This window comes from Chlorella variabilis (genome assembly GCF_000147415.1).
Source record: "Chlorella variabilis unplaced genomic scaffold CHLNCscaffold_12, whole genome shotgun sequence".
NCBI lineage: Eukaryota > Viridiplantae > Chlorophyta > Trebouxiophyceae > Chlorellales > Chlorellaceae > Chlorella > Chlorella variabilis.
Window position 1 is genome coordinate 61,663 of NW_005435076.1, and position 24,900 is coordinate 86,562.

General features: G+C 61.9%; 5 protein-coding genes across 5 annotated transcripts; 3 read left to right on the forward strand and 2 right to left on the reverse strand.

The window, feature by feature from the left end:
• Nucleotides 1-461: 461 nt before the first annotated feature.
• On the forward strand, nt 462-1,399 carry CHLNCDRAFT_134633 (hypothetical protein; the record flags this gene model as incomplete). The annotated part of the gene is made up of 4 exons (XM_005846782.1): nt 462-497; nt 611-727; nt 897-1,046; nt 1,205-1,399. The coding sequence occupies 4 exons, from the start codon at nt 462-464 to the stop codon at nt 1,397-1,399; spliced, it is 498 nt and encodes a 165-aa protein (XP_005846844.1).
• A 4,226-nt stretch (nt 1,400-5,625) lies between these two features.
• CHLNCDRAFT_134635 (hypothetical protein) lies at nt 5,626-12,226 on the reverse strand (the record flags this gene model as incomplete). Its single annotated transcript, XM_005846961.1, has 21 exons — nt 5,626-5,906; nt 6,040-6,201; nt 6,345-6,501; nt 6,598-6,797; nt 6,985-7,126; nt 7,249-7,377; nt 7,551-7,697; nt 7,832-8,104; nt 8,234-8,371; nt 8,618-8,778; nt 8,927-9,136; nt 9,282-9,484; nt 9,592-9,872; nt 10,104-10,275; nt 10,394-10,492; nt 10,612-10,721; nt 10,818-10,992; nt 11,214-11,344; nt 11,472-11,648; nt 11,790-11,981; nt 12,104-12,226. 21 exons carry the CDS (start codon nt 12,224-12,226, stop codon nt 5,626-5,628), a joined length of 3,663 nt encoding a protein of 1,220 aa, XP_005847023.1.
• A 208-nt stretch (nt 12,227-12,434) lies between these two features.
• CHLNCDRAFT_58024 (hypothetical protein) lies at nt 12,435-15,237 on the forward strand. The gene is made up of 7 exons (XM_005846783.1): nt 12,435-12,543; nt 12,798-12,876; nt 13,091-13,703; nt 13,877-14,176; nt 14,336-14,468; nt 14,579-14,801; nt 14,978-15,237. Exons 2-7 carry the CDS (start codon nt 12,805-12,807, stop codon nt 15,113-15,115), a joined length of 1,479 nt encoding a protein of 492 aa, XP_005846845.1. The 5' UTR covers nt 12,435-12,543; nt 12,798-12,804; the 3' UTR covers nt 15,116-15,237.
• Nucleotides 15,238-16,372: 1,135 nt separating this feature from the next.
• Nucleotides 16,373-17,484, forward strand: CHLNCDRAFT_134637 (hypothetical protein; the record flags this gene model as incomplete). Its single annotated transcript, XM_005846784.1, has 3 exons — nt 16,373-16,480; nt 16,573-17,001; nt 17,206-17,484. 3 exons carry the CDS (start codon nt 16,373-16,375, stop codon nt 17,482-17,484), a joined length of 816 nt encoding a protein of 271 aa, XP_005846846.1.
• Nucleotides 17,485-19,707: 2,223 nt separating this feature from the next.
• Nucleotides 19,708-24,740, reverse strand: CHLNCDRAFT_134639 (hypothetical protein; the record flags this gene model as incomplete). The annotated part of the gene is made up of 14 exons (XM_005846962.1): nt 19,708-19,727; nt 19,992-20,541; nt 20,637-20,724; nt 20,859-20,908; nt 20,984-21,157; nt 21,294-21,406; nt 21,533-21,589; nt 22,245-22,479; nt 22,600-22,709; nt 23,346-23,455; nt 23,579-23,668; nt 23,777-23,988; nt 24,323-24,409; nt 24,528-24,740. 14 exons carry the CDS (start codon nt 24,738-24,740, stop codon nt 19,708-19,710), a joined length of 2,109 nt encoding a protein of 702 aa, XP_005847024.1.
• Between the last annotated feature and the right edge of the window lie 160 nt (nt 24,741-24,900).

The following is a 24,900-nucleotide window of genomic DNA, read 5'->3' on the forward strand; positions in this document are numbered from 1 at the left end:
GCGCAGGACGGGGCGGCGCCCAGGGCGCTTGTACCGCCCGGCTTCGCGCAAAGGGGCTGAATACGGTGATTTGAATTGGCAGATATAGCAGTAGAACTCTCCGGCAGGCAGCGAACGTTGTCCCTGCAGAACGTGTCGCGGGCTCTGGCTTGCCTCTGCCTGGCTCCTCACGAATTGCAGCAGTAGCAATGGCAGCAGCAGCAAGAGTGGCGCCATCCCACCAGCGGCCCCATCGGCTTTGTTCAGCCCGGAGCCAGCGTTTGCAAGCCTCGTATCCTGCCCGTGGCCTGGAGCGGCGATTCTTGCAATGCAGAAGCGGCGCAGGGCGGTTAGAGTGTAGCGATTCGGCGGCGAGCGCCGACGGCGAAGTGAGACCCGCCAGCGTCGACTCCTCTCTTGGTTCATCTGGGTCTGAGTTCCTTCTCACCAAGGACGAGTCTGTAAACATCAACAGGCAGCTGATGGAGATCCTGGCGCCCAAGACAGACTATCTGGCGGTGAGTGGCTGGGCCTGCTACTGCCGCTGCAGCCGTGTGACGTCTTTTCAGGCCAGCTGCCGGTGATGCGGTAGCCTCCTGCCGCATGCATGGGCTGGTCGCATTGCCTGCAGGAGTTTCTAGCCATTCAGAACCAGCAGCCACGCAATCTTGGGTTCTTCGGCACCCGCAACATGGGCTTCATGCACCAACAGCTCATCGAGGTGCTGTCCTACGCCATGCTGCTGACGGTGAGCACGGGGCGCGGCGGCGAACAATGGTGGTGGCGAGCAGGAACTCAGCAGCAGGTCCCTCATGGGTATGCTGCTGAACTGCAGGCAACAGCGCGCTGCGCTGCATGTATGTCTCTGGGTTGGCTGAGGGATCTGCTTGCCTCTCTCCGCCTGCTTTCCACTGCAGGGCAACCACATCTTCACGTCGGGTGCCACCGGGACCAATGCCGCTGTCATCCGCGGCGCACTGCGGGCCGAAAAGCCTGAGCTGCTGACGGTGGTGCTGCCACAGAGCATGAGCAAGCAGCCAGCAGAGAGCCAGGAGCTGCTGCAGCAGGTGGGGAGTGGCTACAGCAGGGGCGGCTGCAACGGGGGCGGGTGGGGTGTTGGGCTGCCATTTCACCACGGCTGCTGCACCTGGCATCCTTTTGCAGCAGCCTGACCTTGACCGCCGGGACCGCCCTTCTCCACTTCGGCCCCCCGCCGCCTCCGCAGGTGGAGAATATCATTGAGATGCCACAGAACGATGGGCTGGCATTGCTGGAGGCCAGTCGCATCTGCAACCAGGATATCGTGGGACGCGTGCAACAAGTCATTTGCTTCGCCTTCCACGACTCCAACTTGCTGCTAGAAACTTGCCAGCTAGCGCGCGCTGAGAGCAAGCCCGTGTGCCTCTTTTATCTGGACTGATCGCTGAGGTTGGGCAGTGACAGGTACATCGTTCGTTTTCTCGCTGAGCGCTGGTTCATGTGCCGGCATCAAACTGAAATTGTCGTTCAATCCACCCCCTGTCTCTTTCACTGTACCCCTCGCCTTCATTGCTTTCAATGCTTCTACATTCAAATGGAAAAGGCAAGAATGGGCATCAGGTCCTGCAAGGCACGGCCGCTGCCTTCTGGCGCCTACTCCTATGTGCCGCTGCAGAGCGCACGCATGGCGCATCTACTGTGCATGTCCCATCGGTAGCTCATCTTTCTTTTCCCGTCAGTCACGTGCAGCGCCCACAGTCTCTCTTTATCGCCCGCTAGTTTACTGTAAGCTGTAGCAACGTGCGATTTTAGCCTACCGTACAAGCACCTCCAGCGCTTGCTGCAAGAGTTCCAGGATAGGATCTGATGAAAAAGACGCTCGTGCTCATGCCTCGCTCGAGACGGCTCCCCCTGCCTCCACATGTTGTGCTGCTGCTACTGACTTCTGTCGCAACTGTGGCATTTGGCCTTATCCAGGCTTCACATGTCGGTGAGTGAATACAGCAGCTCAAGTATTTCAACGGTGGTGGCGGTGGCGGCGACGGCGGCGATGCTTGCTGCTGCCTTCCGGCTGCAGTTAGGGTACAATGAAACGATGCGAATATTCAGGGCCAGAGCATTGGAGCCATGGGCAAGAGGGGTGGTTCGGTCCTAGCTGGGAGAGTGTAGGACAGCATGCCGGCAGGGCCATGCCGACGCCAGCCCCCGGGGCCCCATCCCAGCGTTCCCATCCTACCTACCTTTCCCAGCTGCCGCCGCCGCCAGCCCCCGGGGCCCCATCCCAGCTTTCCCATCCTACCTACCTTTCCTACCCGCTGCCGCCGCCGCCCCCCGGCGGCGGGTAGGAAGGTAGGCAGGATGGGAAAGATAGGACGGGGCTCCCTGCGCCAGAACCCTGACAGGGCCCCCATCCTAGCTTTCCCATCCTGCCTACCTATCCCAGCTGCCGCCGCCGCCAGCCCCCGGGGCCCCATCCCAGCTTTCCCATCCTACCTACCTATCCCAGCTGCCGCCGCTGCCAGCCCCCGGGGCCCCATCCCAGCTTTCCCGTCCTACCTACCTTTCCCAGCTGCCGCCGCCGCCCACCGGCGGCGGGTAGGAAAGGTAGGCAGGATGGGAAAGATGGGACGGGGCTCCCTGCGGAGCGCCGCTCCCTGGGCTGGGACAGCTAGGAAGCCTGGGAGGCTCGCAGGCAGTGGCGGTGGGAAGGCTCAGCTAGGATGAGGCCGGACATGGACGAGGGGGGCCAGCATCCAAGCTAGGCAGCTGGGAACCAAATTTCATGCCTAGCTAGGACTGTCTCCTTTCCCAGCTCGGATTTCAAAGCACAAAAAATGTGTCCTAGCTAGGAAGGTAGGAAATCCAACCGCCTCTTGCCCATTCCTGGAGCATTGTGCCGTACCACGGCCTCAGAAAGTGTTTATTGACGCTGAACTGCCTGCAGGTGGGGCACAAGGAGGCAGCGCTGGACTAGGCGGCATACACGAGGCGTCCAAGGTGCTCAGCCTTGAAATGTACACCCAGGCAGGCGACTTGCAGGTGGCCGAGTACTGCGAGAAAGAGCACGCCAAGGAACTTGGGCTGCTGTTTCTGCGCATCAACAACGGGACTGACTACACGTCTTGCCATTCAAGCGAGTGGATGGCGAAGTTTCAGGGTAAGGGGTAATTTATATGGGGTCAACCAGGGTGACGGTGGGAATACCAGCCACTAGAAAACGGGCTCCTTTTCTCTCCCCGCGGGCATTTAATTGCCTTTCGTACGCAGCAGCACTGAGAAAGTAGAGGAAGGGGTTTAGAGGTCAAAATAGGAAGGTGTTGTGGCCATGGGTAGTTGGTTGGAACCTGGCCAGGTTGCAAAAGGCATTCCGGAGAGTTGCCTGAATCGCCCTTTTTTACCCGTTCTCTTTTTCCATAACGCTGGAGTCATAAATAAACCACTTTCGCGTGCAGCGGAGCCCAGTTGGCTTCTCCCCTGGCGATCCCCCCGGCCTGACTGCTGCCCACCCGGGCCGGGGTACAGCTCTGCTTGCCAGAAGGGCTTTCAAATCTAGTTCTAAGAAGCGAAAGTTGCATTTTGCCGCATCGGGAGCCTCCCTCCACCACCCCTTTCCTGACCCCACTGGCAGTGACAGTTGGAGTCAGGGGCAAGTGGCCCTAGTCCCTGGCATATAAACTCCGCCTGAAGGCACTGGGTGCTAATCTGCATCCTCATCCTGAGCATCCAGGGACAGTGCAGCCTTACCCTGCAAACTCCTGGTCTCACCGCAGAAATATCTGGAACTGGACGCAAAGTGTTCATTGACATTGGGTGCAATAAAGGTGAGTGGATTGATGAAATTGCGCATCCAGCCGTATTGGTTACTTTCAGCGGGCACATTTGCCAACGTGTGCCGCAGGCTACAGCAGTGCGCATATGATTGGTTTATGGGCACCCCACGTGGGGTTCACCCCCAAGTCCATGCAACAGTGGCAGCCCGAATTAGGTTGCGGTAACTGTGGCGATTGCGAAACCGAGGTCAGTGGGCCCCATACATGTTAACAACAGTTCGATCAGCAACACCAGTGGGGTTCGTCGCACATGCTGCCTGCCCCCTTTTCCCCTGCAGGTGGTGCCGAGGACGGAAGTACCAAAAGAAGAAGTTGACTTGCAGGTGCTGTGTGTTGAGCCCAACCTGGACACCTTTGCTCACCTCGTGACCATGCGGAGGCACTTTTTTGGTGACAAAGTGGAGGGCGTGCAATGGTGAGGGGGCAGGCTGTGGTCCACGCTTGTGGCAGAAGCACAGGGCCATTTGCTGTTCCTTGCCTACCAGGTGCGTGCTCCTCCCTGCCCACTATGCAGGCACTTGGTGCTGTCGGCTATCAGCAATAACAACAACAGCTTTGTCAAGTTTCCTCGCTGCTCCTCGGGCGACGAGGAGTGCAGCCTGTTCCCTGATGAACCCACCACCCCGAACAGCACCCAGCAGGCGATAGGGTTTGACACTGTGCCCATGCGCAGCATTGACGAGCTGATCCAGATTTACCAGCTGGATTATGTCGATCTGCTCAAGGTGCGGGTGCAGCGCAGGCGGTGCAGGGCAATTAGCAGCGGAATTGCGAGCATTTTTTGCCGCCATGCTTGGTTCGCGCCCTGCCTGCCGACCAACTGCTCAATCCCCTGTCCCTGCCTGCTCTCCCCACCCCAGATTGACACAGAAGGTAGACAGGCTGAATCACCCACCCTGGGTTGCGCGACAGCTGATGTGCAATGCTGCCCCCGCTCATTGCCTGGTGCAGGTGCTCAGTTCAGGTTCGTGTCTAACCGTGCGCTCACTCTGTCCCTCCCCCACTCGCTGCCGCCGTACAAGCGCAGGCTACGACCCGCTAGCTTTGCAGGGTGCAATGCAGAGCCTGATGCAGAAGCGAGTGGGCCTGGTTCAATTTGAGTATCATTCGCTAGGCGTGTGGCACCAGCACAGGCTCCAGCACATTGTGGAGCGCATGAGCGCCCTAAACTACGTTTGCTATTTCTCGGGTGAGTTGGGCGGTGTTCTGTGTTCTAACCTAATTTGCTGATTGAATGTCCTGTCCATCTTCATGGGCAAAGCCTTTGTTGGTATAGACCCTCAAAAGGTCCGTGTCTCCCTGTCTGTAGGCAAGAATTTCCCCGAGGGGTCGCTCGTGCGCATCACTTATTGTCATGCGCCCGAACTGGAATTCTGGAACATGGCGAACGTGGTGAGCTCTTGAATGCTCTGCGATTTCATGGCCCCAGTATTACAGCGCTGTGGCAGGATCCCAGTTGCGCGGGTGGCGCGTGACCCTGCACCATTCCCCCCTGCAGATGTGCGTACCCCGGGACCACCCGCTGTACCCGCATGCCGAGCGCATGACCACACGATATGTCAAGTACCGAGCACACTATTACACAGAGGCAGGGGAGCAGGGAGATGCGGCTGCATGAAGGCGGATTCTGTTGATGCGTGACATCATTTCTTCCGCTTTTCCCTCTTCTGTTCTAGTTCCAAGCTGCGGTGCCCGATGCTCTGCTTTTCCCGAAGCTCATCACAGGTGTAACCATGACTGGACTGCGAAGCGTCAACAAACAATGCAGCGGTACATGGCGGTTGGTACAAAATGCGACATGCTGGCGGGGCTGAGCTTGCCCCGGAAGACGTTAGGCTCAGGCTGTGGCCACTTGTGGCGGCTGCTGCTCCTGCTGCTGCTCCTCCTCTGCGACCCTTGCCGCCGCTCCCTCGCCGCCGCACTGCCTCTGGCTGTTGGCACCCACGCGGAACTCATGTGGGTTGACAGCCACGCTCTTGGTGGCGTTGTCTGTCTTGTAGATGCCCACCAGGCGGTCAGCCAGCTCAAACATGTTGTTGCGCAGCGAGATGATGACAAACTGCGCGTTCTTAGTGCGCTCCTTAATGTAGTGGCCCACGATGGACACATTCTTGAAATCTGCAGTAAGCAAGCACGCAATGTGATGACAGCACAGATGGAGAGGAGTGCATCAAACAAGGCACGGAGGGGCGGCGATCGAGTGCTGCTCTTCCCCCAAAAGGAAATCCTGGCCGCGTGCAAAGCCTCTCACCCAGCGCAGCATCGATCTCATCCATGACGTAAAGTGGAGTGGGCTTGAAGTGGTGCAGCGCAAAGACAAGGGAGAGCGAGGACAGCGTCTTCTCGCCGCCCGACAGGTTGGCAATGTTCTTCCAGCTCTTCTTCGGGGGCCGCACGCTGAATAGAATGCCCTCTGCGAGAAGGCAGCGTCGGGCAGGGCAAGGTAGTTTTTAAGGGCGCTGTGCTGTGATACCAATAACTTGTAGGTGGCCCGTGCCATTAACAGCAGCAAAAGTGCCCCTCCATCTTCCCCTTGCCGCAGAACACCCAACGAACCTGCAAAGGGGTCCAGCGAGTCCACCAGCTCCAGCTCGGCGTCGCCACCCAGCGTGATCATCTGATACATCTCCTTGAGCTTTAGCCCAATCACGTTGAAACCAGCCATGAACTCGTCCAGCCGCCGCTTGCGCAGCTCTTCGTGCTCACGACGCACCTGCACAAAGAAGGGCCATGCCCCGGCTGGCCGGATCAGCAGACATCCGCTAGTGGCAACTTTCTGCCTACCGGGGCCCCCACCCCTAAATCCCACCTCGTCGCGCTCCGCGGTGGCAGCCTCCAGCTCGCGCGCCCGGTTGCTGTACTCTGCGTCTGCAGCCCGCCACTTGGCAATGGCCTCCAGGTCCACCTCCATCACTCCCATCTCCTCCTCCAGGATGGTGATACGGTACTGCACGTCTTTGGGATCCACCATCCCGAGCGCCACCTCATCCAGCGGTGCCGGTTCAGCGCCTGTGGTGGTGCGGAGAATCATGAAAATGGTACACAAAAGTAAGTCCGCAAAGAGAAACACAAACTGTGCGGAGGAAATACAAACTGCCAGCCCAACTGCTCAGCCAGCACGCATCAGCTGTCCTGGTGGTGCCATCCACACGCCCTTGCCTGCGGTTCAAACCCCTGTCAGCCGTGCCCCGCTCACCATCGCGCTCCGCAATAAGCTGCCCATACTCCTTGGCCTTGGAGCCCCAGTGTTTCAGCTTGCCACGCTCATCTTTGTGCGCTACCTTTTGCTCATCAATCTTGCCAGCAATGTCCACCTCCATCTGGCGGATGATGGACAGCTGCAGGTATCACACCAAATTGCACGCACAGGAGTTGCAGGGAAAGGTGGAGGGCAGGGGCTCTGCAACGCCACCCTCGGTGCATGTAGATGGCATCAACATCTCACCACCCGGCCACCCACCTCTTTCTTCCTCTGCTCAAATTCGGTGCGGATGGCAGTCAGCTCCACGTCCTTGGCAGCCAGTGCCTCCTTGGTGGCCTCCACCGCCTCCAACACCTTCAAAGCAGCCTCCTCCAGGTCCTTGAGCTCCTGCAGAGCACAGCATGACATGCCGGCTCAGCACCATTGCATCCCACAGCAGGCGTTTGCAGACCAAGTGACAATGCCTGGGGCAGAGCAGCAAGCCCGCCCGATATCCAAATGTGTCAACCGTTCCGTGCCGCCCGCTCCATAATTGTGTCAACCATTCCGCTCTATCGCACCTGAGTAGCCGCCGTCTGTTGCGCCATCAGCTTCTCGCGCTCCATTTCCGCCTTGCCCGCCTCCTTGGCCAGCTTGTCCAGCTGCCTTTGGGTGGTGCCAATTTGCACTCCCTTCTTGGTGGCCTCACTCTCGCAGGCGGTGATGTCCTAGAGGGTCATCAGCGATGGGAAAGGGACCATCATCAGCCACACAGATTGCAGCCCACTCTTCCTGCCATTCCAACCTGGTTGCTGGAGTCTCCCTCAATCCCATGCCAGCAGGAGCAGCATGTGCAGCCCACCTCCTGCAGCTTGTTGCAGAGTGCACGCTGCCGCCGCAGCTTCTCGCCGCCCGCTCCTACAATCTGCTGCTGTAGCTCCTCGGCACGCCGCGACAGCCCCTCCGACTTGCGCCGCAGCTCTGCCAGCGCCCTCTCCTCCTGCGCCATCTCGGCTCCCAGCGCCTTGAGCCGTGCAGCATCCTCACAGCTCACCCGCGTTGCCGCCTCAAGCTCACCCAGCCGCTGCTGGAGGTCGGTGGCGGTGGCCTGGGCAGCCTCCGCCTCCATGCGCGTCTGCAGGACCGCCCAAAGAGCCAGGCAGGGGGGGGGTGCAGTGAGGGGCACGGGGTGTGCTGCTAGCACGCAAAACACACAGGTCAGGCGAGCATCCAACAAGACTATGACACGCCACCCGCCCCTTACCTTGGGGATGGCTGTCTCCAGGTCTGACAACATGCGCTCAGCATTCTTGGCATCGGCACCAGCATCCGACAGCCGGCCCCGCGCGTCCCGCAGTGCTTCCTGGCTCGCCAACAGCTCCTGCTCTGCTGCTGCCAGCTCCTGCGCCGCAGCCCGCGAGTCCACACCCCGCGGCGCCTGGCTGCCAATGCACATGCGGCCACCGCGTGGCTTCCCGCCGCCACCAGTCATAGTGCCCGACTCGTTGATCATCTCACCCTGCCCGAGCAGCAAGGGCCAGGGGGAAGTGGCAGGGCAGTAACGAGGCGGGCAGCAGGGGCAGCTGCATGCTATGCATCCCGCCGCTGCAAGCCGCTGCTCCTATTCACTGCCTTCCCACCCTCGCACCTTGACCGTGACGACACGGCGCCAGCGGCGGTCCTGCCCATAAGCAATGCGTGAGGCCTGCTCTAGATCCTGCGCCACCACAGTGTCGCGCATGGCAAAGTAAAAGGCAACCCGCAGCCTGTCGTCGGGGCACTTGACCAGGTCAAACAGCCGCTTCACGCCTGCAACATGGGGAAAGGGGAAGGGGGCGGGATAGGTGAACGCGGTTGGTGGGGTGGAGATGAGCTATTGCCCAAGGCACATGCCCGGAGAGAGTGCATGGCCAAAAGTGCAAAGGTAGCGCCACACTGCATATCCCTAGCTGCTCACCTTCTGGCGGCTGCTTCTTCTCTCTGACAGTCCCTGCCAGGTGCTGCTGCTTCTCGAGGATGAGGAAGGTGGCTACGCCCAGCTGGCGCTGCCGCAGAAGCTCCACACAGCGCTGCGCAGCGCTCGTGGTGTCTACCACGATGTAGTCAAGTGCGGGACAGGAGGTGGAGACAGCGATGTCATACTCCTTGGCAATGGCACCCAGGTCGCCTGAGGGGTGTGAGTTGCGGGGTGGCAAGGTTGAGGAAAGAACATAACATGTCGGAGGCTGCACTCACCAACCAACACCAACTTGAGCCATGCCTGCTCCCCTCCCCCCTCTCTCCCAGCAGTGCACAGCCAGCACCCGCCTCACCAAGCCGGCCATAAATGCCATGAATCTCGCCGCGTTGCCGCGCCTCCATCAACGCCTTGACAACCGCGCCCTGCGAAGCCTGGCTGTTGATGTCAGTGCGCCGCTGCTCCACGCGACCGCGCACTTCGCGCAACACTTCATCCAGCTGTTCCATCTGCGCCGCTGCCGCAGCCTCCTCCTGCCGCGCTTTCTCCGCTTGGCGCCTGCACACAGCATCAGCAGAATGTATCAAGAGCAGGCGCACACAGGCAGCACTGGCCTCAATTTGATGTACACCCGACCCGTGCAACCAAAGCTGCCACCACCACACCTGTACTTTTCCACTGCCGCCTCCATTTCCTTGACCTGCCCTGCCTTGTTGCGCGTCGTCTCTTGTGCCGCCTTGAGCGACAGCTGCGCAGATGCGAACCGATTCTTGGCATCCTCGTGCTGCTTGGTCAGCAGACCATGCTCGCTTGCAGCCACATCGATGCGCGCCTGCACCTCCTTCATCTGCCTTTCCCAGGGTGCCAGGGCAGCCTTCACGCCCTCCAGCTGTGCGCGGTACCCCTCCACCTCGGCGTGGATGCCCTCTTCCAGGCCGGTGCGCACCTGCAGGAAAAAAAGGCCGGCAGCAGCAATCAGGAGCGGCGGGAGCAACTCAGACATGCGACTACGGTGACAGGCCCAAGCCACGCCCTATCTCTCAATCTTTGATGTGTGGTGGCGGCACGTGCGGAATATGCAAGGTAAAGAGCAGCGGGACAATCATAACCAGGAATGCAGGCCCCTGCTAACAATGACAGTTAGCAAGGACCTGCACTGCCGATGCCCTTCACCCACCTCCTGCGCCTTGATCAACTGCAGCTCCAGATCAGCTGTACGAGCCTGCAGCGCAGGAACATCCTCCTGCAACCGGGCCAGCTCCGCTTGCAGCTCGTCAGCCTTCGTGCCGTCCTTGGCCATTTTCTCCTCCACCTTCTTCAGCTTCTGCTTCAGGTGCTTGAGGTCCTCCCTGCATAGCCCGAGCAGCCAGCCAGCAGGCACGGGGTGATGGAAGGGATTTCACAACCTAACTGGGTACTACATGGCTGCCTGCAGAGCGCCGCTACAGTACGACCCAGCCACCTTACCTGTACTTGATGTCCTTGCGCTCAAACTCCTTGAAGGTGGCATGCGCCTTCTCCAGCTCCTTGGCAATGACTTGATGCTCTCCGGTGACCACATTGTACCTGTAGCAACTCAACAGCTCAGCTTGGATGGCTGCTGCTCAGGCCTCCAGCCAATTGAGGAACCACACAAGCAGCCCAGGCCCAGACCCCAGTCCTGTGGCCTCGCTCCCTCAACTCACTTCTCCTCATGCTCCTTGAGCGCCTTGTCGTAATCCTTGAACTTCTCCTTCTCATGGGCCAGCTTCTCCTCCAGGCGCGCCAGGTTGGACTCGATCTTGTCCACATTATGCTGCAGGGAGGCATCATCGCAGCAGTGGTGCACGCACCGCTGCCATGCACACAGCACCTCCCACATGGCATCCCTGCCAGCTCACGCTTGCCGCACCTTGGCCATGCTGACAAGCAATTGTGCCAGCATGCTCTGCTGGCCCAGGCACTCTCGCTCCTTGGCCAGATACATCTCCGCCACCTCCTTGTCCCCAGCCAGTCCATCCCGTTCCTTCTGCGCCGCCTTGACTCGCTGCAACTTGCTCTGTCGCTGCTCGCTCAGCGCCTCCAGCCTGCGAAGGGGTGCAGGGTGCCAGCGTTGTGTGCGGCCCAACCAATCTGTCCTCGGCAGTACTTCCCCCAGCAAGCGGATCAGCTGATGGGAACCCCCGCAATTTAGTCCACCATGGCGCCTCACCCCTGCCAGTGTTTCCCACTGCCCTAATGATCTACCTGCCTGGCATGACGCATTCGACCAGGGCTCACCAACCAACTCAACACCAGCTCCACCCACCGTTTTGAGCTCTCCTCGAGCAGTGGGATGTACTTGTCAGTGCCGATAATGTCCTCCAAGTACTCCAGCAGCCCTGTCTCGTGCTCGCTCTGACCCTTGGGCTTCATCATGCTGATCTGCTCGACCTCACCCTGCAGAGGAATGCCAGGCGGCAGTGTCCTACTGATCACCCACACCCTCCTCGGCCGCTGTCGCACAAGGACTTTTGTTCATCGCCACCCGCCACCTTGGGGCCTGGATGCCTTCTGTGCCGCCCACCTGAAGGATTAGGAAGCGGTTGTTGTCCAGGTCCACGCCCTTGTCCTTGAGCAGCTCTGTGACCTCTTTGAAGTTGGACTTGGCGTCGTCGATGTAGTAGTTGCTGGTGTTGTTGCGGTGTGCGGTGCGGCTGATCACAAACTCAGATCCGGGCACCACTTTGTACCGCTCGTCATCCTGCGCCAGCATTGGGCGGCAATGGCGCAGCAATGACGATGGCACAAGTAGGCGGCCCTGGCGGCAGCACAGGGCAACAGCTGGATTTGGCCTGCAGCTGCGCTGCTCGCTGTCGGTTGCTTCCACTGCTGTGGGGCTCACAATGTCCACAATTTCCTGGAAGTGCACCGAGACGCGCGCTTGCTCCAGGTTACGGTGGTAGGTTGAGTTGTGGATCAGCTCCGACACCTTGTTCAGGCGCAGCTGCTTGGCACGCTTGCCAAACACAAAGAGCATGGCGTCAATGACATTAGACTTGCCGCTGCCATTGGGGCCCACCACCGACGAGAAGCTCTGCAGAAGGGTGGGTGCAACAGTGGCCACGGGCAAGAGGCATGGCGGTCCAGTGCTGGCTCCAGCCCCGCCGTCTGCAGAGCTGTCGGCAACGTTGGGGGCGGCAGCGGGGCGGGACACACCTTGTGGAAGGGGCCCACGCTCTGCGCCCCCGCGTAGCTCTTGAAGTTCTCCAACACCATCTGTGTGATCATCAGGCGCGCAGCGCCCTCTGGGGCCGACCCTGAGCCAGGTGCGGCTGCCATTCTGTGGCAGCTGTCCGTTCAAGCTGTCGGGCTCAAGACCATGCTAGCCGCCGCAGTGGGGCAGTGGTCGAGTGGGCAGGGCATGTAGCAGCGTCGCGGAGTCTGTTTGGTTGAGCGAATGTGGCGCAGCAGGCAGCAGGCAGCCCATGTCAATCCGGCTCAAGACAATCCGGCGCATTGTGCACCGGCTAACCCTTCTCTATCCACGGCGCATTTGAACAGCCCCTGCCAGCCACTTGCACCTGCAGCCCCATCCGCGTCGTCGCTTTGGCTGGCCTGGGCTTCGGGACGAGTCTGCAGCCGCGTGAGATCACGAGGTGATTGACCAGCTCCTGTGACGGCTGCTGCAAGTGGCAAGCCCCTCGCGGGGCCTTGGGCAGGGGTTGCAACCCAGATGGGGCGGGGCGGGGGCTTGCTGGGCCATGCCCCAGCATTGATGGGCTGTTGCAGCAGATGTGGGAGTCGCAGACAGCGCGTCAAGCCGGCAGGGGCCCCCGTCCTCGCGCATCTGCGCGCAATCTGACTCTGGCTCTTCTTTGGGCCTCCCTTGCCCTCTTGTCCCGCAGTGCAGCCCACACATGGCATCATGGGGAGCTGGTGCGCCAGCATGGCGTCTGTGCAGCCTGCTGGTGCTAGCGCTAACTGTGGCGGTAAGTGCCGGCGCGCCGCTATTGCCCCTCCGGCTGCATACCCCGCGTGCGGAGGTGCACCACTGAATCAGGGCAGTCTCTGGCGCGATGGTTGCTTGCCCACTTGTGGCTGCTGTGCATCCAACGCTGGCGAGCCGCAACCTGGCTGCCCAGGAGGGTGCAGGCGCAAGCCCCGCCTTGCCAACCCCCACCGTCGCGCACCTGCAACCTGCAGGCCCCCATGGCAGGAGCCCTTGAGGCCGCAGCAGTGCAGACCGTCACGGTGCAGGCCACCGATGCGCAGGGCATGCAGGCAACTACCCAGGCCACACATGCAGCCACCACCGCTCCGGCCGCTGTCGGCGCTGGTGGTGCTGATATGCAGCAGCAGGCGGCGCAGGCGGCAGCTGCCACCACGGCTGTGCAAGGTTCCGTCACCGGAACCGTGGCACAGCAGCAGCAGCAGTCTGTGGCAGCAGAGGCAGGGACCACCACTGCCAGTGCCACCGCCACCGTGGACGACCTGTTCCTGTGCGAGGACAAGCTGAAGAACAGCACAATTGTGGAGCAGCTGCCGCAGCTCAAGATTCAGCAGGTGCTGGACAGCAACAAGCCACGAAGCCCGCAGGATGTCACGCTCGTCACGCAGCTGTCCTTTGAGCGGCTGTACATGCTTGAGGGGCAGTGCGATGTGTGGAATGGGGTCATCTCCGCCGCCGTCTATATCGCGCTGCTGAATGGCAAGGTGGTGACCGTGGAGCTCAACAGCAACCAGGACCCGCGTCTGACCGACATTACCGAGGTGGAGCGCAAGTTCAAGCAGTTCCACCAGCTGGCAGAGGCCAAGGGTGCGCACGTGCCTGGCTTGTGCATGCGGCCTGCCGCTGTGTTGTTTCTCCTGTTGATGGCGATCAAGAGGATAGCGTCAAGCTTGGTACAAGTCGTGCCTCTTGCCCATTCACACCCGTTTACCTGCGCTCCGCTTGCCTCTTACCTTGCATTGTTGCCCCGCGGCATGCAGGGCTGTGCAAGCTGGACCTGCAGCTGGTGAGCCAGACGGTGGAGAGCATCTGGCTGTCGGCGCTGTACCCCGTGAACGCGATGCGCAACCGGGCGCTGGCCAATGCCCGCACCGACGCCGTGCTGCTGCTGGACGTCGACTTCTGGCCCTCGGCTGAGCTGAGTGAGCTGATGCAGAAGCCTGCCAAGTACGAGAGCCTGATGAAGACGCTGCAGGCAGGGGCTGCAGTTGTGCTGCCGGCCTACGAGACGGGCGACCCGGGCGACATTGGCGTCGAAGTGGCACGCGAGGCAGTGCTGGGTACGTTCCTGTCAGCTGTGGTTTTCTCTGCCGGCGAGCTGGAGGGCTCGTCCGCGGCGTCATGCAGCCTGCTGCTCTGTCTGTGTGCGCCAGCCAGCGCACACAGTTGCAACAGCAAGCAACTGCTGCATGCTCTTGCTGCGCTGCCGCTGCCTGCAGAGGGCAAAGATGCCGCTGTGAAGATGTTCTGGGACGGGCGCATCAAAGCCTTCCACACTGACCGATATGAGGCGGGCCACCGCGCTACCGACTACAAAAAGTGGCTGCAGGCTTCGCGCCCCTACAACATTATGTGAGTGCTTCTCCTGCCTCTCATGGTTGTTGTGCTGGTCAGCACTGTGAAGCATGGCGCGCTATGTGTCCCCCCCACCTCACCGTGCGCCGCCTGCACTACTCCTCCAGGTACGAAGAGGGCTTTGAGCCATACGTCATCATCTCCCGCAAGTTTGTGCCCTGGTACGACGAGCGTTTCGTGGGCTACCGCAAGAATAAGGTGGTGCACCTGCTCTACCTCTCCACCAGCGGCATCCAGTTCATGGTGCACCCCCGCGCCTTCACTGTGCACTCCCCCCATCCCCGTGCTCGCACCTGGAAGGTCACCCACAAGACCGGCCTGTGGGACCAGGTGTGTGCGCGCGCGATCATGCCCCGGCACAACCAACTGCACAGCCCACCACCTGCCACCCCTACCCAGTGTCTGGTTCTTGCCATACGGCGGCTTGCCAAGCGTGGCTGCCATGGTCCGCAGCCAGCCCTTAGCTTCCCCCTTGTGTCCCGCCCCCTGCACTTCCCTGCCTTCAGCTGGCGGAGATCTACGACCAGGCCAAGACGGGCATGCTGGCGGGCACCTACATCCCGGTTGCCATGTACTCGTGTGGGGGGCACACGGCTGGGCCGCAGCTAGCACATCGGCCCACGTTTGCGTCGGCGCAAGCCTGAGGGGTGGCCGAACCTGTGCCCGCGCCCTATTTTTTATTTACTGATTCTCTCTTCTAGAGTCACGGCCAGGCTCAACATTGGCGCCAATTCAAATAAATGCTTGTTGCAAAATGGCATCAAAGCTTGTTGGCATACAGGCGCTACAGGTGGCCTGTATGCTGGACACATCTGCGGCGGCGCAAGCGTGGCGGCGCAGGATATCTGCGGCGCCCGCCCGGCGTGCGCTGCGCCGGCGCTGTGACTGTGACAAAGCGCAGGCGTGGCTTGCTGCTTGGTGGGCTTTTCCGCACGCTTACAGTCAGGTCCGCTGGGCCCGTGCGCAATCTGGCAAAGCGCAAGACCTGCTCAGCGTCGCTGCTCAGCCGGCCTTGGAACACTTCCAGCAGCGCCGAACCAATAAGGTGATCATTGCCAGCCCTTCACGTGGTACCAGGATCTGAGGCAACTGCGGCGGGTGCCGCCGTTGTGTCGGAACAGCGCCGCTGCCAGCGCCCCATGAAGTGTGTTCCCGCCGACGGGCCTTGTCTTTGATTACCCAATGTGATGCTGTTGGCATCATTAATGCTCTGCTTCCCATGTTGGACATCCAGGGCAAACATGAAGCGCAAGGCGGCGGCCGCTGGTCGCACCGTCAGGACGTACCCTCTCACCCCTCACACCAGTCGATTCGTCGACTGCCCGGCCTGCCAGCGCTCCGTTCCCTTCGCTTCTATCAACATGCACCTGGACACCCAGTGTCGCCCCGGGGATACAGCAGGCCTGCCCAAGACCCCTGGAACAGGCTTACCCACCACGTTGCAGCAGACTGGCAGCCAGCATCAGCATCAGCATCAGCAGCAGGAGCAGCAGCAACGTGGCATCAACTTCAGCAGCAGCAGCACGGTCCAGTCGCTCAGCATGCCAGCACAAGCTATGCTGCCGCAGCAGCCCAGACTGGTGCTGCGCCAGCAAGACGCAGTGCTAACTACTCCCTTCCTCAGGCACCCAGGCAAGGCCCCCGTGCAGCCAGCCAGTGAAGAGCCTGCACAGCTCGGCCAAACCAGTGAGACCAGCGCCAGCGCCAGCGCCAGCCTTCCGTTTTGGCGCCGGTCCCCCGCAGCGGCCATCGCGTTCAACAGCGGTGGGGGAAAGCGAGGCCTGGTCACGGCTGAAGCGCTGTTTGCTGTTTCGTGCGAGCTGCTGACAAATTTTCTGCCGCCGGATCTTTCCGAGCAAGTCCTGCGACAGCTGATGGCAGATCAGCCTGGTTGGAAGCGGATGGAGTGGTGGTTTACAAGGCCGGACAACGGAAAGGCGCAGGAGGGGCGGCCGTTGGAGCAGCATGCGGTGATGTCCAGCACGACCAGCTGTCACTACGTGATGCAGGTGACGGCAGTTTGCTCTCTGCTCACTGCTGTTTGCTCTCCACCTGCCCGTCCGCATTTCCTTCCACTATGTTTCGTCGCCGTTGCTTGCAGACTGATGCCAATCCTTCAGCAGCGAGCAGCACTGGCCATGCTGAGCTGCTTGAGACCACCGGCGCCGGCAGCAGCTTGGATGGCGCGCTGGCTGCGTTTCCGGCGCTGCAGCAGGCAGGAGAGATGGCGGCGGCGGCGGTGAGCGCGCGAATTATGAGCGGTGGTGCTGCTGGGCTGCCGCTGGAGGCTGCCGATCGCCGGGGCTGGGCCCCGAGCTTTGCGGTGGTCAACTGTTACGCACACGGCGGCGCAGGGCTGGGCGCCCACTCTGATCGCTTGACGGCCCTTGGCCCAGCTCCCATCATTACCAGCCTCACCCTCGGGGCCACCCGCTGCTTCCGTCTGCACCGCACTTGCCTGTACCAGCTGCACAGTGGCAGCGGGGGCGGCGGCAGCGCTTCGGCGCAGGAGGCCGGCGCTTCAGACATCGTACGCGTGGACATTGAGCTGCCACACAACTCGCTGCTGATCATGTGGCCGCCGTGCCAAGAATGTTGGACGCACGAGGTTGATGGAGGCCGAGGCTGGGTGGAGGCATGCATGTACACATGCTGAAGGGACAAGGAGCAGCAGCGTCCGCTGCCACCCTGACGCCCTAAACAACGCCCTGGCACTCCACCTGCCTGTCTGCAGGTCCCCAAAACTTCCAAGCCCATCCACCCGCACAAGATCAGCGGGGTGGCACGATTCAACATCACCTTCCGTCGCCTCAAGCCACAGTGGCAGCAGCAGGCGCCGCTGTGCCGCTGCGGGCGCCCGTCGGTGATGAAGGCGCATTCTGCCAGGCAGCCAATTGCGCAGTTGGGAAAGCAGGTGCCGTCGCAGGTGTTGCGCTACTACTACACCTGCGACAACTCCCAGGGGCCCAAGTGCGCCTTCTTCAAGCAGTCCCCGCACCAGGTCGCCCTCTGAGGGTTTGACGCACGTTGGGGTGTATAGAGGATGCATGATCTGGTGCCATCCCAGTGCTGCAATGCGCCGGTGTGGCACCTTAGGATTTTCCGGTGTGTAGGCATCCCTCGTGCCAGCACTCTGTGTTATCCCCGTTGGCCAGGCTCTTTCCTTAAAAGCTCCTGCCGTGCTCAGGGTACACACACATTCACCGTTACCATGCATTTGAACACCACCTGAGCTCGTAAAGTTGGGTATTCCACAGGTCTGGGAGTGCTGCAGAAAAGAAGAAGGCTGGCGACAAAGCCCACTGTCGGACCTTCAGAGGCTGGCGACAAAGCAGGCGCGGCATGAACCACCTGGCGGCGGCTGCTGCTTCAAAAAAGCTGCGCGAGCCTGCAGTCGTGCAACGTTTCCTCACGCTTCCTAGTAGTACAACCATGTCGAAGGCGCGCAGCAGGCGGCAGCACCTGGCCCTGTCCGCCATACCAGAGGGTGCCGAGGATGAGCCCGCAGCGGTGGAGGCAGCCGGCGCTAGGCCCGTGGCCGAAATCATGCAGCTCATCGACACGCTTGAGGCTGCAGGTGAAGCCGGGGGCTCGCGATGGTTGGCGGCACTTGGGCTTGCCTCACGGCCGCGCCCCTTGTGCCTTTCAGTGGATGAGAAGATCAGCTCCATCATGTCTGCGGCGGAGGATGCCATCACGGCTGTCAAGAACGAGTGCAAGCGGCTGCTGGTGCTGCTGCCCGCCAAAGTACGCCGTCGCCGTTGCTGCGACAGCTTCAGGCTGGGCCCGTATGCGGCAGGACAGCAATCGGCATCTGCACGGCCATCCCAGCCTGCTGCTGCAATACCACCAGTTTTAAGCCGCCCCACAAGGCAGCCCATCCCCGCCGCTGGCCGCTGGGCCGCCTGCCCCTATCCTCCACCCGCCGTGCAGACCAGAAAGATGCAGCTGGCAGACTTCAAAAAGGCATACCCTGGTGACTTCCAGGCAGGTGCGCTTGAAGAGATCCAGGACCGATGCACGGCCATGGCGGCAGCGGCGGCGGCGCAACCTGTTCCTGCCACAGGCAGGGCCACCCGCACAGCCGCCAAGCGTGCCGCCGAGCCGGCAACAGTGCTGCGGACGGTGCGGGCACGGCGGGGGCCAGTGGCCCCGCCGCCCGAGTTTAGCGAGGCTGCATGGCCAGAACCAGCGGAGGCGGCAGCGCCGGCAGCAGCAGCACAGGTAGAGACTGCCAGTCGGCGCGGCACGCGATCACGCACCGCCGGATCTTCAGCAGCAGAGGCGGCGGCAGCACAGGAGCAGCAGACAGGCAAGTGCCAGCGGGTTGCTGCTGAGCGGCATTATGCTGAGGCTCTGGGGACACAGATGCGTGCCAACCTGATCCCTGCTTCCCTGGCGCATGAGCTTGCATCTCATAACTGCACCGCATACGAAGGTGTCTCCCCATCGCACCTTCTGCAGAGCCGGCCACCAGCAGGCGCGGCGCGGCAGCAGCGCCAAGTGCCAGCGGCATGTTCCTTGGCATGCCGCTGCAGACACCCATGCCGTTTATGGGTGAGGCAGTTGCGTTGCCCATCACCATCCTCGCACAGAAGCGCGGTGGCAAGACCAAGGCGGCGCCCTTGCCAGAAGCAGCCATCATCACCACCTCAGGTGGGGTGGGTGGGTGGTGGATGGGCCTGGTATTGGCACAGGATGGGCAACAACTACCGGGGTGGAGCTCTGCACAGTCGCGCATGGTCGGGGCCCCTGGCATCTGATCCCTACCCTGCCACCGCCACCATTGCAGACGGCAAGCAATGGGCGCTGGGTGCGGAAGGCATCAAGGGCGTCCCAGAGACGCACCGCCAGGAGGTCAGCGACCTGCTGACCGCGCAATTTAACTTTTTTGCGGCGGCGCTTGGCAAGACGGTTTTCCAGCGCGACACCACTCGCGGCAGCCGACGGCGGTGAGGGAAGCGTGCACCCTGGGTGCTAAATGGCGCCTGCGAGTGGCATCACGGTGATTGACAGGCCTTGGCCAGCGGTGCTGTGCGGAGGACCAGCAGCATGCACAGTGTGCCTTGAACATGGTTGCCTCACTGTCAGCTGTTCAAGTCCTTCATTGTACCACTAGTTTTATAGAAAGCTCAATGACACAAATATGTACTTTGCGATCCTGAAGTGTCGTTTTGTTGAGAAATTGCATGCAAGGACAAACGCAATCAAAGTTTGGTACTTCACAGCGGCTCGGTTAGGTTCGGTCGCCGCCAGCTGCGTGTCAGGGGTCGCTGGCGGAACCTGCTTGTTGCAAGAGCTCCTGCGGCCTGCTGCCAGAAGCCTCACTGCTAGACGGCTGTGGACTGGGGAAGTCCAACTGTCGGGCTGCACTACCTGGGCGTTGCCTCTCTGTGGCTGCTGCTCCTGCTGGTGCTGCCGCTGCATTGGTGCCAGACAACACCTCAGCTTGCACAGTAACTGCTGGTTTACTGTGCCAAGCTGCTGTGCCGTTGGCAGGTTGCTGGCCCTCGGCTTTACCCTTGTCTGCTGCTTGCTGCTCTCGCAAGCTCGGGCCCGTGGGGCGCCCGCGGCCGCTGCTGCTGGACGTGCGATCCAGTTGCCTTCGCTGGCGATCTGCCTCCTCCTTCTGCTGCTGCAGCACTGCCACCTGCGCGTCGCTGAAGCTGCCCACAAATGCCTGCAATGGCAGCCAAAGCTCCTGCTCTAGCGCGGCCATGGCTGAAGCGCTCTCGCCAAAAAAGGCGGCCATGACAGCAAAGCCATCCCGGCATTCTTGTAGCAGCCTCTTGGCTGCCTCCAGCTGTGTCTCCAAGTCTGACACCATGGCCTGCAGAGCAGCACCGCTGCCACCAGCCACGCCGCACATTTCACTGCTGCTGTATTGCAGCTCACAGCGCACATCAGCAAGCCCCTGCTCAACAGACGCGAGCGCGCTGCCCGCCTCGTCCACGGCGACTCGCAGCTGCGGGCTGGCCACGTGCGGCAGCTCGGTGCGCAGCACCGCCAGCGGCGGCGTGGCAGACACCAGCTGGCGGGCGATCCACGAGAGCAGCGTCTCCTTGCCATCCTGCGCAACACGTTGGGACATTCGATGCCTGGCCTGCACATCGTCATCCCTGTTCCATCCAACCACATTTCCGCTCTAGCGCAGTTCCAGCTCACCAGCGACCGGGTGTCGGCCAGCTTGTTGAGGTTCTTCAGGCGGAAGCCGGCGACACCACCAAGCCGAGAGCCATGGTTCAGGAAGTTGCTGTAGAGCAAGACGGGGATGTGGGTAGGCGCCGCATGGCTATAACATGAGGTAAAAGTCAAAGCAGTTGCAGCAGTGCGGCTCACCCCAACACCAGTGCATGTTGAAGCACCATCGCAAATGATGCACTTGACCGCAGCTCCCTCTGCGCCGCCAAGTAGCATTCCAGCGTGGTGACAGCGGCCTGCGGCAGGAGGCGAAAGCTATGGAACAGGCCACAGGTGGCTGTCAGCACGTTTCAACCGCCCTACCACCTCACCTTGAGCTGCGACGGCGCCTCATGCTTCAACAGCAGGCAGCGCAGTCGGGAGGCCAGGCGTGGCACCTGGCCCAGCTCCCATGCAAACTTCTCAGCTTCGGACAGCGAGCTGGGCTGCCCCCCAGCCTCCAAGAAAGAGCGAAGCAGCTTGAGCTCATCTGCCCTAGGCACACACTGCAGGCAGGTGGCAGCCGGGCAAGTGGGTCAGGGAACCAGCCAGATGACAAGCGGCACTGACAAGCGGCACAGAAGACTTGGGAGCCCACCACAGCTGCCTGCACTCGCCTGGTCCCCACTGCGCGCACCTCACCTCCCTGACAGCACTTATGTCGTCGGCGCTGCGCAGGAGCTGCTGAGGGTCGAGCGCAGCCACCGCAGCAGCCACCCGCTGCCAGGGCGCGCTAAGGCGCGCGATCCTGATGCCTGCAGAAGGCAGCATGGGCCACTAACTTGTACTAGCTAGCTGGCATTTACGAACTGTCATGCAGAGTGTCTGCACTGAACGCTCGCCCCATGCTGCTGCTGCCCTGCTCCTTTGCCTCCACTCACCAATGTTGGTTGCACGGCGGGTGTCCAGCACCGCCACTGCCGCCGCCTGCTTCTTGGCTGCAAGTGGGGTGCCTGCCGGCCATCCAGCTAATTGCGTTGGCAGCAACTCACCAATACGGTCATGCCCCGCACTGCCGGGCCGCCGAATTGCCGCTTGGAACAGCTCTTGCACCGCCGGCGCATCCAGCAGCGAGTAATTCGGGGGGTGGCTCTCCCAAAAGGTGCCTGCCACCCGCGCTGGCGGCAGTGCATCCCAGAACAGAGTCCGCATCTTCACATTGGGTGCGGGGCCCGGGTTGGCAGCATGCAGCGCCCCTACCGGTGGCCCAAGTGGTGGCGACGGCCTGGATGACAGTGGAAGGCCAACTGGAGGCGGTGGGGGTGCGGGAGGCCCTGGCGTGCAAGCTCCATGAGGCGGTGGCGACAAGAGAGGCGCGCCGCCAGTAGCAACACGCTTGCCAGGCAGCGGTGGCGGTGGCGGTGGCCCAGCTGGACATCCAGCCTTGCCTGCAGCATGCGGCAACATGCCAGCAGGATGGTGTCGGCAAAGGAGGGCATCGCATCATAACCCATCAACAAGAATGGCTCAGGATGGCTTCCACACCTGGCGAGACTGGTGGCGGCGGTTGTGGGGTGCCTGCTCCTGGCGCTGCTATTTCAGCTGGCTGCTGCGGAGACTCAGCTGGTTGCGGCAGACGGGGCATCAGCGCACCATGCACCGCCACCTTCAGGCGGTCTACGTCGAGAGACAGCGCTGCATTGTCCCAGGTCGACAGGTCAGCCATCACCTTGAGCAGGCCCACAGCCAGCACCGCATCGGCCAGGCGCCGACGCAGGCCTAGAGCCGCCTCGGGGCTGCTGAGTGCGATGGTGAGGAGACGGATGGCGTGGTCAGCAAGCTCAAAATCTAGCGCGTCAGTGCCGTCGATGCTGCTGCTGCGCCCGCCCTGCAAACAAGCATGTGCAGCAGCGAGTCCTCAGGTGAATATGATGGCCTAGCGACGAGACCTCAAAGACCGCTGGGCAGGTTGCAATGCAAAGCTGTTGTGCACTCCCCTTCGGTGCACCTGCATAAGGCGCAAAAGCAGCATGCAGAGGTTGCGGTGCAGGCGCGCGGTGTAGCTCAGGTAGTGCAGCCCTCCTTCTAGCCCCTCCACCACCACGCCGTCGCCGATGGCTGCTCCAGCAGCAGTCGTCGCCGCAGGTTTGAGTGGGGTAGACAGTGCGCTGGCCATATTTTGGCTGGGGGAGGGCAGCGGCTCCTCTTGCCCCTTCTCGGAAGCCTCTGCTACCCCATTGGCAGCGTGGATTGGGGTCTGTTGTGGCTGGGCGTCTGCTGCTGCTTCAGCAGGATGCGGGGGAGTTGCGGCCGCTGAACCCCGCGCCCTTCCTGGCAGATGTGGCGGCGGCAGTGGAGGGCGAGGCGGGATGCCCGCTGCTGCCCCGCCTGCCCGCCCAGGCAGCAGTGAAGGGAGTGGCGGAGGGCGAGGCGGGGTGCCTGCTATTGACCGTCCCGGCACAAGGGGTGGCGGCGGTGGAGGGCGAGGCGGAGTGGATCCCGCTGCTGGCCCTGCTGCACATCCAGGCAATGGCGGCGGTAGCGGCGGTGGCGCAGGAGATGAGCAGGCGACCCCTGCAGCCCATCTCCTGCCCGGCAGCGGGGGAGGCGGCGGCGGCAGCGGCGCTGATGCCAGGCTGCTTCCACGTTTGCTTGCCAGAGCCGCGGCGGGACACTGCTGTTCCTGCTGCTGCTGCTGCTGCTCGTCCTGCGGATGTCTCACATCTGCAGCTGTGCTGCCTGTGCATGCTGCACCCGGGCGCTCCACAGCCGGCACTTGCTCCCCTAGCAGGGTATGGACTACGGCAGCATACCCCTTTCCGTTGTACAGCAACACAGTGGCCAGCAGCTGCAGCGCCACTTCGCTGCAAGGCAGGCAGGTGCCAGCAGTTGGGGAGGCTGTCAAGCAATCAGGCATCAATCAATCAATCATGCAAAACAGAGGACATGCTGCAATGCTATCTCCCACCCGCCCGTGACCTGCCCACCTGCAGGCCAGCAAGTCTTCATCCAGCGCCAGGCACACGGCAGGGATGAACTTGGGCAGGGACAGGCATGTTTCCATGCCCACCGCACCACTACAGCAGGCGGGAAGCAGCATGGCGCATAGGAAAGCAGCCACGTGGCTGGGGTGTCAGCTATGCAAAGCAGGCAGGCGATGACCTTCCGCCCGTCCACCTCCCCACCTGACCAGTGAGTGCAGCGCCTGCAGGGCAGCCAGTGCAGCAGGCTCTGCCTGCTTTTCTCCCTGCTCCAACGCCTCGACATGCAGCAGGAGCGCCTCCAACAGCAGCTCGCCACCGTGCAGCCGGCAGAAGAGGCGGCACCATGCAGCGCTGGCAAAGTCTAGACACTCTTTGGCATCCGCTAGCGACTCTGCACCCGGCCAGCGCTGGACCTGCAGGAGAGGCATGCAAGCAACATTGTGGGTCGGGTTTTGTAGGGCACATGCAGTGGGCCTGCCACAAGGGATGTGCAGCTTCTCAAGCCACATGCCCTTCCTGCCGTGCAGCTGATGCATGGCTGCACAATAGCCCGGGCATGCTGCTCCTTGCTCCTGCCTTGCCTTGGCAATCATGCCCTCGGGGCTGCAGGGCACAGGGCACAGAACGGGTGTTTGGACCAAGGGCTGCCGGCAGGCAGGCAAAGGTTCCAGAAGCTGGTCCCAGCTGCTGCACGCACCTCATGTACAGCACGTCACATGCCAGCCAGCCATTCCACTCGGGCAGCACCCTGTTGAGCTCCATCACAAGCATGCACTGCGCCGCCACCGCGGCCGCGGTCCGGGCACCTGCGCCCACTGCAATCGCTTGCCAGCCCTGCACAGGCGATAACAATGATGCGTTTGTGGCTGCCACAGCTGCTGGCTGCCACAATTGCCAGTCCAGAGGAATTGTCCCCCACCGGTGCCGACCCCGCCTGGGCCTGGCTACCCACCGCCAGCACCGCCAGATGCTCATCGCTAAGCTCTGCATGGTGCCGGTCCATGAAGAGCATGGCTCGCTGATAGTGCTCCGCAATCGACTCGAGGGCCAGCCCTGCACCCCCGCCTGCCATGAGGGCCTGCATGGTCTGTCGCCCGCTGCGGCCCTGCAGAGATGGTAGGCTGGCGCTGTAGGCATCGACTGCGGCAGTGCCAGCTGCTGCCATCCCTGCTGCGTTCCCTGCCCCAGGCCGCGTTGCGTCTGCCACCGTCTCTGAGCTGGAGGCGGCTGTCCGGGAACGGCCTCTCGGGTGCCGCCCGCCGTGTGGGGTGGCCGAGCCGGGCGTGCCGGCCCCGCTGGCGGGTGAGGGTAGAGGGGTGTCTGCA

Bases quoted from the DNA above. Each gene is read 5' to 3' on its own strand.
- CHLNCDRAFT_58024 (XM_005846783.1), top strand. From the start codon at position 12,805: ATGGCATCATGGGGAGCTGGTGCGCCAGCATGGCGTCTGTGCAGCCTG. The intron at 12,877-13,090 runs GTAAGTGCCGGC...TGCAACCTGCAG, and splicing joins TGCTAGCGCTAACTGTGGCG to GCCCCCATGGCAGGAGCCCT. The intron at 14,177-14,335 runs GTACGTTCCTGT...CGCTGCCTGCAG, and splicing joins GGCACGCGAGGCAGTGCTGG to AGGGCAAAGATGCCGCTGTG.